The sequence below is a fragment of the Caloenas nicobarica genome, chromosome 7, assembly GCF_036013445.1.
Source record: "Caloenas nicobarica isolate bCalNic1 chromosome 7, bCalNic1.hap1, whole genome shotgun sequence".
NCBI lineage: Eukaryota > Metazoa > Chordata > Aves > Columbiformes > Columbidae > Caloenas > Caloenas nicobarica.
Genome location: NC_088251.1, coordinates 17587192 through 17600829, shown reverse-complemented (window position 1 = coordinate 17600829; position 13638 = coordinate 17587192). Strand labels below are relative to the sequence as shown.

The 13638-nt window shown below is 37.9% G+C and overlaps 1 protein-coding gene across 1 annotated transcript in view; it reads left to right on the top strand.

Moving 5' to 3' along the window:
- The window catches only part of MYOF (myoferlin), a 72120-nt gene extending 63050 nt beyond the window's left edge, over positions 1-9070 (top strand). Inside the window, exons 44-55 of the mRNA XM_065639561.1 lie at positions 16-107; positions 1672-1842; positions 2416-2564; positions 2785-2924; positions 3903-3991; positions 4075-4170; positions 4795-4936; positions 5224-5323; positions 6251-6444; positions 7445-7554; positions 7872-8019; positions 8478-9070. Coding sequence (XP_065495633.1) covers positions 16-107; positions 1672-1842; positions 2416-2564; positions 2785-2924; positions 3903-3991; positions 4075-4170; positions 4795-4936; positions 5224-5323; positions 6251-6444; positions 7445-7554; positions 7872-8019; positions 8478-8513 — 1467 coding nt within the window. The 3' untranslated portion in view covers positions 8514-9070. The remainder of the gene's footprint in view (positions 1-15; positions 108-1671; positions 1843-2415; positions 2565-2784; positions 2925-3902; positions 3992-4074; positions 4171-4794; positions 4937-5223; positions 5324-6250; positions 6445-7444; positions 7555-7871; positions 8020-8477) is intronic.
- The last annotated feature ends 4568 nt before the right edge of the window (positions 9071-13638 follow it).

Sequence of the window (13638 nt, the reverse complement as noted above, 5' to 3'; positions counted from 1 at the left end):
TTTTATTTTAAATAGTGTGATCCTTATATAAAAATATCCGTGAGTAAAAAAGTAATTGAAGACAGAGATAATTATGTGCCTAATACTCTCAACCCAATTTTTGGCAGGTAACAAATTTTTTGGTATTTTCAATTTATTGTATTTTAGAATGTTTTCCTGGTTTTTAAGATAAACGATTATTTGAAATATCCAATGCTGTAGTCATAGTTATATACTGACAATTAATTGTATGTAAAGTTACAGAAGACATTTCCCTTTGAAATCACTAGACAACACAGGTGTTTGGCTACTCTGTAGATTTTCTGTATCACATGGGTAAATTGCACAAAGTCAAATAATGTATATGTATTACAACCTCCCTTTGTTATGCATACAAGAATAATAATATAAGCTTATAGAATATGGAAAAAGTTTTAACTCCGAAAACTAATTGGATGTCACGATGAGTAATCGGCTTAATATATATTCCCAGTACACTGGTCTTTCCTTCAAAGACTAATAATATATTTGAAATATATCAACAGAAAAATACTAATTAGGAATGGAGAGGTTACATCATCTTTATAATTACTAATAAAATTCTGGGTCTGGCTTGGTTTCCAGAGTTAGAGGAGGATTTTAATATATTAGAAAGTCAGGAGAGAAGGACTAGAAGGATTATAAAGAGCCTGGAAAGCCTACTTTGTAATGATGTGCTGCAGGATTTCAGTTGTTCAGATTATGCAAAGAAATAGACAGCAAAGAGACTTGATTATGGGTACAAAGTACCTTCAAGATTCCAAGTTTTTCCAGAATTATTCTGGAAGCCACAGTTTAAAAGTTACACTAGATATAAAGCAAAACAAAAAAAGATGCAGAGAATAATTAACCACGGAATACTTTACCTCAAAGGTAACAGATTCAGCAGCAGTACAAACCATGAGGCTGCATTATCTTGGAAGTAAATTCCAGTAATTAATTTGAGAAAATTGTACAGTCTTTTTTGTCTAGGACAGCTAGATGACAGACTAATCCGTTCTAGACATAGAAGCTAAACACTTGGACCATAATTTCAAAGGCTCCAGCTGCATTTTTATTGTGGTAAAAAAAAATTAAAGTTTCTAATCACACAGATACTATGGATTGAACAACCATCCTTTTTCTAAAGTGGCTGGTAGATCCACACTAGTTTTTTTTCTCAGTCGCAATTCAAGGTCCTGCACAGAAAACATCTAAGGAATACACTGTGCAGAAAGGAAGGATGTAATTTCCATAGGAGTACCAATAGAATTATTAATAAGTGAAAACAGAAATTGCAGTATGAGCAGGTACTACTGCTAGATTTATCAGCACTGGAATAATAGAATAGTTTGGGTTGAGAGGGACCCTCAAAGCTCATCTAGTCCAAGCCCCCTACCATAAGCAGGAACATCTTCAATTAGATCAGGTTGCTCAGAGCCCTGGCCAGCCTGGCCTAGAATGTTTCCAGGGACGAGGTATCTACCACCTCTCTGGCATCTCTCTAATATCTTGTAAAGGGTATTGCTCATAAATAAACTCAAAAGTGTTTAAGTTGGGGGTTTTTTGTTTTAGTTTGGGGTTGTTTTGGTTTGGGTTGGGTTTTTTTAAGTTTAAAAATAAAAAGTAGTGCTCAAAAGAGCAATAGCATTAACTGGACATTTTTATGTTTAGAATGTATGAACTCAGCTGCTTCTTGCCTCAAGAAAAGGATCTGAAAATTTCAGTCTATGACTATGACACATTGACTCGGGATGAAAAAGTGGGTGAAACCATAATTGATCTTGAGAACAGATTCCTTTCTCGTTATGGATCTCACTGTGGCATCCCACAGCAGTATTGCATGTAAGTCATTTTGTCTATTGAAAATTTTTATCTGTAAGATATAGTAACCAGTCTCTGTAAAAAACAAAAACCAACAAAAAAACAATTACAAAAAACCTGGGCTTCCTGCACTTTAATAATTATATGGTTAAAAAACAATGGTATGGCTTCTCATGGGTGTTTGTTGTGCTCACTCTAGCATTTGAATTCCAAGTTAAGCTGCAAGTCTTCAGAAGAACCTTGACTTAAAACCATGACGTCAAACATTTCAGTACTCTCTTTACATGGTAATGTGTGTTATTTCTGTCCAGAGAACATGCACTTAACAGAATTTTCTGACCTACTCGTGGAAATAAACATGAAAGCATATTTTAGTGTAAATTATTTCGATACGTAAAGAAAAAAAGCATTCTGCCTTGGAAAGTAATAGAGCTGGTATAAAATTATGTCATTGTTTCGAACTCAAGTGGCCTCCATCTAGGCAGTTACAGTGCTGCCCCTTCTGAATGAGTTTAATAAATACATTTTACATTACATGTAAATGCCCTGACTGGTGAATAATTTTAGGGTGTATTTCTTTTGCTTTCCCAAAAGTTCAGGTGTGAATACCTGGCGTGATCAACTAAAACCAACCCAGTTACTGCAAAATGTAGCCAGGTTTAAAGGCTATGCTCCTCCTGTCCTCTCTGAGAATGGTAGAAAGATTAACTACGGGGGACGAGACTATACTTTGGAGGAAGCTGGTGAGCTCATTCACTTATTCTGTACTTCTGTCTTAAATTCATATTGATACGTATATAAATTTTTTAGTTATTTATGAAAATCAGAAAAATCTTTGATTTTTTTAATGTTGAGCAGAGTTTTCCTCTTAATTTTAACTATCTGGTTTAAAATTTTTTTAAAAGCTCAAATCCAAATTCTGGTCCATGAACTCATGTTCTTTTTCCATTTCTTTTATTTCAGAAGCTAACAAAATTTTGCATCAGCATCTTGGCCCAGGTGAAGAGCGACTAGCCCTTCATATCCTCAGAACCCAGGGTTTGGTACCTGAACATGTGGAGACAAGGACCTTATATAGCACCTTCCAGCCCAACATCTCCCAGGTACTACGAACCAGTTTACTTCTGGTTTCTTGAATACAGAGATAGAGCATTCCTGCATTTATGTCATGTTGGCAATGGTGTGGTATCACGCAGGGGGAAAGAGGGCTACAAAATATTATTTGACTGAGAAACTAAGGCAGGTTAGTCTAGAAACATTAAAAATGCAGTTAAGTTTTGCCACTAAGACTCCCAAATGACACCTTAAACACTGACAGAATGGAAATTGGGAAAGATATTTTATTACTTCAGTACTGAAATAAATTGGAATATGTATTTAATACCTCATCAGCAATAATGGAGACAGCCTGGCTTGAGAGCTTCCTAGCTACAGTCAACAAATGAGACCAAGCTTGTCATTTCTCTACAAGGTCCAAAGGTGCTAGTTTAAACACAAAGTCTTACATTGGACCTCTCTGTTAGGAACAAAGGCTAACATTTGTTTTCTAGCATTTACTAACTCATCAGTGGTTGTATTTTTAAGAAAGTTTCTGCAGCAACCAGAATACTTAACTGCAAAAATAAAGGTGCTTGCATTCGAAATAAAGTGTAAAATCTTCAGTGGTTGCCTTACTTCAGAGTCTAGGTAAGGGGACGGATCATCTGCACTGCATAGGCCACCAGCTGCAAACTATCAGCCACACAAATGACACTGTACTTAATACCACCTCTGAGAGAACAGGAACTTGGACCTACAGAATGAGAACTATTTAGGCCCCTAACTTGCCCTGAATTCACTAGGAATTAACATCCCTATCATCTGAATTCTTGGCATTGTTCATTTGTAGAAGCTTATATCGCATGAGGGATTGGGCTTGCTCCTATGTGAAGTCTAGAGAAGTTCTGACATAGCTAACATGGGTGAGCTCTGCTTCGTGGCTAAAATTAGTACTAAGCATGTCAATAAGCAGTTCCATGGAATTACCATGACAAAACCGTATGCAACAAACAATCCCTCATCCATCTTCTCCACTGCTACAGGGAAAGCTCCAGATGTGGGTTGATGTTTTCCCCAAAAGCTTAGGACCTCCAGGCCCTCCTTTCAACATCACTCCCCGAAAAGCCAAGAAGTGAGTATCCATATATACTGCACACCAGCTAGCAGCCCTGACAAAAGCAAATTCAATTCTCCTTCCCCAAACATCTCTCTTAGGTATGTCTTGCGGGTGATTGTCTGGAACACCAAAGATGTCCTTCTGGATGAAAAGAGCATCACAGGGGAAGAAATGAGTGACATTTACGTTAAGGGGTATGAGCACCATCATGTAACACTTACAAATGAATGACTGTCAGAATGTCCTGGGAATGCCTAGACCACAGGTTCCAAAGATGATTTGGTTGAGCCAAGTCAGTGCACACTACAGCCTCAGAGAAGTACAGAAGTATGATGAGATAAAGTATGATCAGTTAATGTGCAGTGAAAGATCCCAGAAGTTCATCTCTTGAGATGGGAAACAATTGAAAAGATAGTGAGTTAACTTTGGTGCTGCACAACCTGGATTCTTACTTTTTACATTTCCTAGTCTAGAAGGTAAAAACAAAAAAAAACCAACCACACACAAAAAAAACCAAACCACCACCCAAAGCACAAGAGAAATCAGAGAAACATACTACTAGGCTATTAGTTTAATTTCTCCTAAAAAAGAAAGAAAACCACGCCACCAACAGCCCACCACTGATACAGTACTGGTCTTAGCAGACCAGAAATTCAGTTCAGATGTTCCTATTTACAGTGCCAAATGGGAACCAAACTGAGAAAGGGTGCGAAAGACCCTGCAGCCTCCTGTGAGCAACTCTTATGACTTGTTTGCAACCACTTAATGACATAGTTACAGTACAAACAAGCACCAGACACATCCCTGTGTATTTTCAGATGGATGCCTGGTAATGAAGAAAATAAGCAGAAAACGGATGTTCACTACCGATCATTGGATGGTGAAGGGAACTTCAACTGGAGATTTGTTTTTCCTTTTGACTATCTCCCAGCAGAGCAACTCTGTGTAGTTTCCAAAAAGGTAAGTTTTTCTAAAAATGTCAATACTTATAATACAGATTGTAATTAGTCCGATAATTTTGTACCTACATATTGAAAGAGACAGTTTGGCTCAGTCCTGCATACTTTCCAGATTCAATTTTGCCTTCAAGCCAGGAACACCACACTGTCAGCAGCAGCAGTCTCCTCTTAGCAAGGTCCTTAATACTTCCACCAACCCCAGAATTCACAAATACTAACAGACCACAGCTTTGAATTTCCATAAGTAATTTTTAAAAGATGCTTGGATTTTGTTTTTTAACATTTTAGGAACATTTTTGGAGTCTTGACAAAACAGAATTCAGAATCCCACCCAAACTTATCATCCAAATATGGGATAATGACAAGTTCTCCTTGGATGACTACCTGGGTAAGACTTCTAAGAAAATAATTACAGTTGTCTCAAAGTAAGAGATAAAAATGAACAATTTTAAATTACTGCATAAGGATTGTGTTTACGGAGTGAGCCACTGAGCATGCAAATACACTCCTGCTTTCCCACGCAGTACAGGGTTATTTGTGCTCATGAATGAATAAGGGAATATTCAGTAAAGGTCTACTTGCAGGTAAACCAGGATACTTTACATTCAGGTAAGTCCTATCGCAAAGTACATGAAATGATAATGTGCATTAAAACTTACTTTGCTTATTTCTTTAAGTAAAATTACTTAAAACAAGAGTACTTCAATTCCACATAAGAGTATTGACATAAGGCTGTAATTTAGGTTAAGCAGTCTACTTCACACAATTATTAATGCTACTTCACACCATTATTAATTCTTACCTTTTCTATAGATGTTGCTCTGGGGAAGATTCTCTGCTCTGTATTAAAACAGCTCCGAAGTCTTTAGCTTGCATGCAAACCATACAGGCCTCAAAATCTGAAAACAAACAGTTTATTTATAACCATTATTAAGGTTAGCTAAATCATGTGTTTAACTAGTAGAAATTACCTTAGTATTACATTGCTGTATTTGGTTATCTTCTGCTTAGCTGTGTGGGGATGAAAAACCTCTATTAAAAATCAAGTGATCTTGCATTAAGAAAGGGGGAGGAGAGCTTTCTAAGTCAAATGTATCAACACCAGCGCTTTCAGCACCAGCAAGATGGGTTTAAACACAGCCTGGTATGTCCCACTTCCCTGCCACACAACATCCTTAGACAAGCAAGAATCTAACATGTGTGTTGAGTGTTTTTCCTGTAGAACATGTTTAGAGATAGGAAAGGTTGATGTTGAACCACTATGTTGTATGATTGGTTGTGTTATGCGGTGTTTATTTTTGTACCCATCTCCTAGGCTTTGTGGAACTTGATTTACATAGAACAGTCATTCCAGCAAAAGTTCCAGAAAAGTGCAACTTAGACATGATTCCAGAGTACAAAGCAGATGGTTCCCAGAAGGCTCCCAGGACCGCTTCTCTCTTTGAACAGAAATCCATGAAAGGGTGGTGGCCGTGTTATGTTGAAAAGGATGGCTCCCGCGTTTTAGCGGTATAATTATTACTTCTTTAAAAAGTACTTAAAATGTGCTCACCTTGCTCTTCAAATTATATAGAAAGATTGTAAAGAGTCTCCTGCTTAGCTGTTAGCTTTCAGTGGATAAACAGATGAGGAGTGAACAGAACATTCCATGCACAAGTTCAGTAATACTGCTCCATCAATGATTTTTTGTTTTAAAGTAGGAGTTTAATACTTAAATTTATTTATTTTGGTTTTAGGTCTGTTTAACTTGAAGGACTCTGGCACCAAGTTGAGTCATGTTATCTCGCCAAAGCAGCCAATAGAGTTATTGTGTGAATGAATTTATCATGTTATTGCTTAGGAGAAACGCAAGACATCCTAAATGCATTAAAGACTAAAGAAAAACAGTTTAAAGCCAAAGCATTGTTGTACACAGCAAATACAATTTACATACTGAGAACTCAGACTAGCTTCATGATTATGAGGGCAACCAGAAGACCTAAAGTATTTTAACTTGTTCTATGAAGAATATAAATGTATATTTATCACTTCCTAGAATGTTAAGCCTTTGAGGTGCGTCTGCCTCTTCTTTCTAATGTTTTTGCCTTTAAACCTTATTACAGGAATTTAATTAATTGAAGAAAAATATTCAGAAACATCTACCAGGCACAGCAATTAAAAATGAGATGCTTAGGCATTTGGAAAAGGTGCCGTCTTTGGGTTTTCTTGAAAGAAGAGAAAAATTGGTTTGGTTTTGCTAAATTGGAAAAAAAATGTGTAGCTTAAAACAGAACTACAAATGAATTAGCAGAACCATTTTATGCATGGTGATTTTTTTTCTATTTGTCATTCTCTGATACCGTGTGGTGACACTGTCACAGTGCAGAAACAATTACATTTTGAGAAGGAAATGGAAAACACACAGATGCACCCAATGAGCTGGTCTCAAACTCTGCTGTATAAGCACCAAACAAGTACTATTAGTGCTGTTTCAATATGATGCTGGTCTCATCTCACATGTTTTCTGAAGGGTAAAGTTGAAATGACATTGGAAGTTGTCAATGAAAAAGAAGCTGAGGAAAGGCCAGCTGGTAAAGGAAGAGATGAACCCAACATGAACCCCAAACTTGATCTACCAAAGTAAGACATTTTTCTCTCACTAACTTGAGAAATATATAATATCTATCTACTCTGATGTTCTTGACAAAATCTGCATGAAGGATCCTTTGTAAAACTTTTATAAAAGCCAGTCTTGTTTCTTTCTGCAAGCATTAGGATAAAATGCAAGGTGGTTTCAGTATAACAGCACACATTTACTGAAACTGCTATCTTACATTACAAAACTATCTGTATTTTCTTCAGTCTTCAAACCAGACTGTTTTAATGTGTTATACTCTCATGTTTAAGTATCTCCTATTTTTATAGTATGAGTAATATTTGTTTCTTTCAAAATGCAGCCGACCAGATACATCCTTCCTTTGGTTTACAAATCCCTGCAAGACAATGAAATTTATTGTGTGGCGCAGATTTAAATGGATCTTTATAGGCCTTATCATCTTGCTGATTTTACTCTTGTTTGTAGCAGTACTCCTCTATTCATTGCCGGTAAGAATTTTTAAAAGATACTGTTCTTCAGCTGTGCTATGAAGCTAAGTTATATATGAGTCACTGACAGGATACACTCCTTACTCAGACAAGAGACTCCATCTACTCAGTTTTAGCAGAAGATAAGGAGTATATCCTTATAGCTATAAAAAATTTCCACTGATTTTTATTGAGAAAAAATTAAAATCTATGTTAAAACTAACCTATTAACTAAAGATGGAGAAAATGAGTGCTTTAGAAGTGTTAATAACCTGCACAATTAGAAACAGTTAATAGATGGTCTAGAGCCTGGGTTTCAGTCTACTTCAATTTGAAATATCTTACTCATTTTTACTGTATTTTAACTGAGATTACCATACATTCTGATCAATTTTAATATCTTAAATGTCATTTACAAAACTAAAGTATTTTGTGTACATCTTTTTACCTCTATTGTTTCTTCCCTCCTCCCCCAACAGAACTATTTGTCAATGAAGATCGTGAAACCAGTTTAAAGAAGAGTTTTTTACCTCATCTTTTTAAATAGCAATGATGTTTTGCCTCCAGCTGCGGACCATGTTCAGCAAGGCTCACCATGCTTTGTACCTGCTAGTATTTGGAACTGTAACGTAGAGAAGTAAGAATTTAACCAAGTTAGTCAAGGTTGAAGGGGTCCTGACAGGTGTTTTTAAATAACAAAGGATAAACCCCCTCATATTTCATGTACATTTTTTTACTTCAGTCATATCTACACATGGTAAAGTTCTGACTTCCTTGCTTTTAAACTAGATTTTTCATAAAAATCACTCAGGAGGCTGCCTGCTATTGCTATCTCTGGTTTTTAATGGATACTTCTTTCGAGAATTCCTTTCTATTGGGCACAATTTGAAACCTTACATTTTAACTTAATTAAAAACAAGCACTACTTATAATTATGTATACAAAGAAACCTCATAGTGCAATCAAAGAAGGGTCGGACATTGTTTCTAGAAGGTTTTTGGCATCATGCTGCTTAAAATTCTTAGTTACTGCACTGTAGACTTGACAATATATATGTATCTTAACAACTGCATGCACATAGAAGTAAATAATATACTGTTTACTTCGTATAATTTACAAGTGTTTAAATAAACTTATCCAAAAGTAAAAAGCAAGTCTGTAGTTTTCTTTATCTGTTGCAAAACTACAATGCATTAGGTGTTGTACAGTGTCTATCAGAGGATGTAATGCCATAAATCTGGAGTTTAAGTTATTTTATTGTTACCTTTACAGTGAAGAATAAGGAAGTACTTCTGCACAAAGTTCTAATGAATTTCTTCATTAATTAGGAAATTAATAAAGAAATGAAATGTTACATAGTTACACTATGGTCCTTGTGTTTAGAAGTGATCTTGAATCAAAACATAAAAGTGTAAACCACCCAGATTCAGTCCTTGTTTGAAATCTGATCTGCACATGGGTAGTATTTCATTTAGCTCAGTCTCCTCCCTCTTGGCACAACAAAATCTAATCTGCACTAAAAATCAGGTATTAGTTGGGGATTCCACCTCACTTTTTTGGAGGGTCAAAGCAGAAGCATCTCTCTGAACAGTCTCTGGTGCTTGAAATGTACGAAATCTGCAGCAGAACCTGAAATCAGTGTTTTGGATGATTGTCAGACTCTTGACTGGATAGACTTCAGCTGTCTTTAAAAAGGTGACAAAAATAACTGCAGTAATGAATTAGGCTTGAAAAATCTCTGTATTTAGTGGCACACATACTGCTTTCTTATAACACAGCACTGTAAAATAAGCATGCCTTGTCAGGCAAAATAAGTAAATTATACTGATTTAATTCTGTTGAACAAGCTAGAGTAAAGGTATTACATGAAATAATTTCCAGAATGTGAAGTCCCATTGGCTAGAGTGGAGCAAGCAGCAGTCATTCTGTCAAAAAGATAACAATACCCTTATTTTTGGCTTGTTAAGAAACTCTCAGGCATTTTGACCTATGAATGAGAGCTCAGAGCTGGAACTAATCACCATCCAGATGGATTGTCCCTTCACTGATGACGAAACAGCACTCCAGAAATAACTGGCAATTTTCTTGAGCTAATGTTTGATCATTCGCTATTAAAATCTGTCCCCATCAATGTCATAAACCTGACAGGCAGTAAAAATTACAGCAGCCTTATTTTCATTGTAAGACAAGAAAGTGTGTTGCTTGTAAGGGTTGTAACTAGAAAGCATTTAACTTGAAAGAGCATTCCCCAGAAAACAATTATGAAATGGAGATCTGAGCAAGCCTGTTCACCTAGCATTCGCAGAGTGTCAGGTTCTGCCCTTCTGACTTGAGTTCACTCTCTTCCAGGTGCCGTTTTTGTATGAGCATGCATAGGCTTGATAGTTTCACTACATTTAGCAATGCTATTAAAGACATAACTGAAAAGTCTGAGAAGCCATTCTGTCTCCCAGTCTGCTCCCGTAACAAACAAAAGGGAACATATGTTGACAAGACTGAAAATGTAATCACTAACATTTACATACAATGCTAGTCAAATCTATAGGTATAGCTGTTGTGCATGGTTCCAACATATAGTAGCTTTTTGCCTCATTCAAACAGCACAGATTTAGCCCTTTGTAGGGAACAACTTGATGCTGTTCTTGTTCTGCATTGAGTCCCGGGATGTTCACTTTGGCCAGGACAGCTCGGTACTGCTCCAGCTGCCAGCAACTGAGGGAAACACCCTTTGAGGCCACAGAAAAAAGGGCAGAATGTAGATGTGCCCCTTGTCACTCTTGCAACAAGAAATTACTTAATCCCAGAAATTCCTCCTCCTCTGAGTTTGTTTTGCCTAAATGGATAAACTGACAAATATTTCATCCTGTAAGCTGATGGGGCCAGTTCAGCTGTACTCCTGTCACTAAGTCCCCAGTACACAGAGCCTGAGAAAATATTATCTGGGTCTAAAATGAATTCTCTATTCTGTGAAAATAAAATGTTTGATGAGGCTACCTTCTCTGCACCTGTGCGTCATTCAAATATGAGATGCTAGCCGGCTGAAACAGCCAAGGAAAGTGCTTTTAACAAAAAAATGGCTAAATAAAAGCAGTATGTCACTTGCCAGCAGTCCTCCTGTCTCTGACATCATGTAGGTTCAAACAGCAGCAGCTTCACTGTTTGGTACACCCAGGTATCCAAGCAGCATGGGACTTCCTATTGGTTACTTGCTGCAGTCACCACAAACTCCGACTACCGGAATAGGCTGTGAGGAGGTTAACAGCTACTGTCATGTACTTTACAATGAGACAGATTATACAAGAAAGAATCGTCACATAGCTCAAGAAGAAAAATTTGCATCCAAGCCAGCTCAGTGTAAAATAAAGAGACAGTAAACTCACCAATGCCTACAAGCTGTTCTTGCATTTCTTTGAACGACCACAAGATGACATCCCAAGTCTCATGTGTTCACAAAGTCCTGCCAGTACTTCTGTTTTATTCCTATCCTAAATACACCTCACATATGGAGACGAACAAGATATATTTAATAGGGAAAGGGAAAACACAGTCCCATCAAAGTCCATTGCTTCTACATGTATTTAGAAAGCACAGCTACAAGCACTTTGGGGACTTGTCTATTACTTACAAACAGAAAGTGACTCCAAGTCTGGTCCACGTTGACTTTAATGCTGCTGCGTAGGCAGAATTTGCACTCCATGCCACTGGACACCTATTTAGCAACCTGAACACAGTACCAAAGAGTGAGATGGCAGCATTCCGTGCTGAACCTTGGGCCACTGCTAGTTCAGCTGGGAAATAGCACTCAGCTTTTTACGCAGTACTTCCCATTGCTCAGAGTTGTGCGTGTCATGTGTACAGACAGGCTGTCATGTATACAGAGAGGGACCTGAATTAGAAAGACAATTCTCTAAAGAAGGAGAACTACAAAGTTCTTCAAAAATTCATATGCAGAAAACAAATGAGAATACACATGGTGTCTGTGAAGCCTGACCGTGCTCTGACCACAAAGGTACCCTTTCGAAAAGTTAATTTCCTTTCTAACCTTTGTTGTGGCTAAGATATTAAATCCATTGACATGTGCAAGAAGAGGAACACAGCAGGGAAAAAACTTCCCTAAAGCCACCAAAAAATTCTGAATACATTATAACTGCTTCTGAAAGACTCCAAAGCAGTTCTGTTCCTTTCCCAGCCATACGAGATATCAGGACCAGTAGCAAAATGCACCGGGGCATTCAGAACACAGCAGGAGGTACAGGGTCACCCTGAACAGAGACCACCAGCCACCTCAAAGGGACCCACAAGTGTCAGCAGACAGGAGAGAGGCGCTTGCTGTATTCATCTAGGAAAGCTACTTAGAGGTGGTCAGTGAGAGACAGAGCCTACAGCATGTCTTACATAAGCCTGAGCGCATGATTTACACCTCACAGCTCAGGGCTGCAGCAGGGTGCCAGCATCCATGTGGGATCTGCAGAACAAACCACCTCCCCTCCATTCACTTCTGCACCAGTGCTGTGACCACAATGGCAGTGCCAGGGAGTGTTCCCACCAACACCGCATCAGTAACACATGCTCAGCCAGGCAGCAGACTTTGGTTTCAGACTTTCAGGCAGAGAAGTGAAATGAACCTGCACTTGCAGTCTCCTGTGCAATTCCCGTCACTGTTAAACAATTATGGTAAAACACCAGAAGACACCATCACCACCATCTTCTAAAAGAAAGTGTGGGCATTCAGTACTGCGGCTGCTTGTACTCTCAGACTGCCTACCATCTCCACGCCAGGCCTTCAGAGATGCTGAAACTTTTGGTCACAATGAAGGGTAGATGCCAAGCTGCTCAGCTGTAGGAAGACATGTATAACTAGGAGTGACTGGAGAATTTATATAAACCTTAAATGCAGCTGCTGTTGGGCAGTAATGGAACAGTTACAGATTTGCACCTAAGCACCTGAATTCCCATCAGTACCTCTTTACACAGCTACGTCCAACACTGGGTCTGCCACTGAGCACAGCTCAATATGAAACAGCAGTTAGGAAAACTAATGAAGTTAGAGGCATCATCAAACAGGGAACAATGAACAAACCAGAATATGTTACAGTGCTGTATCAATCATAATCCTCTTATATTCAAACTTTGTATTTGATTTTGCTACAGGTCTCAAAAAAGGCACGTTATGAATTAATGAAGATTCAAATGTGGACAATGAAAGCAATCAAAAGCAAGCAGATAGGATAAGGCCTCCTGTACAAGAAAAGCTGAAGAGGTCAGCACTAGCCCGGAACGTGACAGAGTACCAAGAGAATAACAGCTATCTAAAGGAAGTTACAGAGAGGTAGAGAACATAAATCAGATGCCTTTCTTCAGGGACTGTATTAAAACCATGTGCATTCACACATGAATGAAGACTTCTTCTCCCTCAAAGCTTTGAAACTAAAGGGCAAGAAGTTTACAAACGGCTAAAGGAGACATTTTAGTGCAGATTTTAGATAAATCTTGGAACACGCTGGCCGAGCATATTATTTGGTTTAGTAAGAAGAAAAATCTGTAATACCTCCTTGCATTTACATATTAGGACAACATTACAAAATACACTAGCTCTAATACTTCACCACATCCTGTGCTCACTGGCAGGAACCCCCAGAA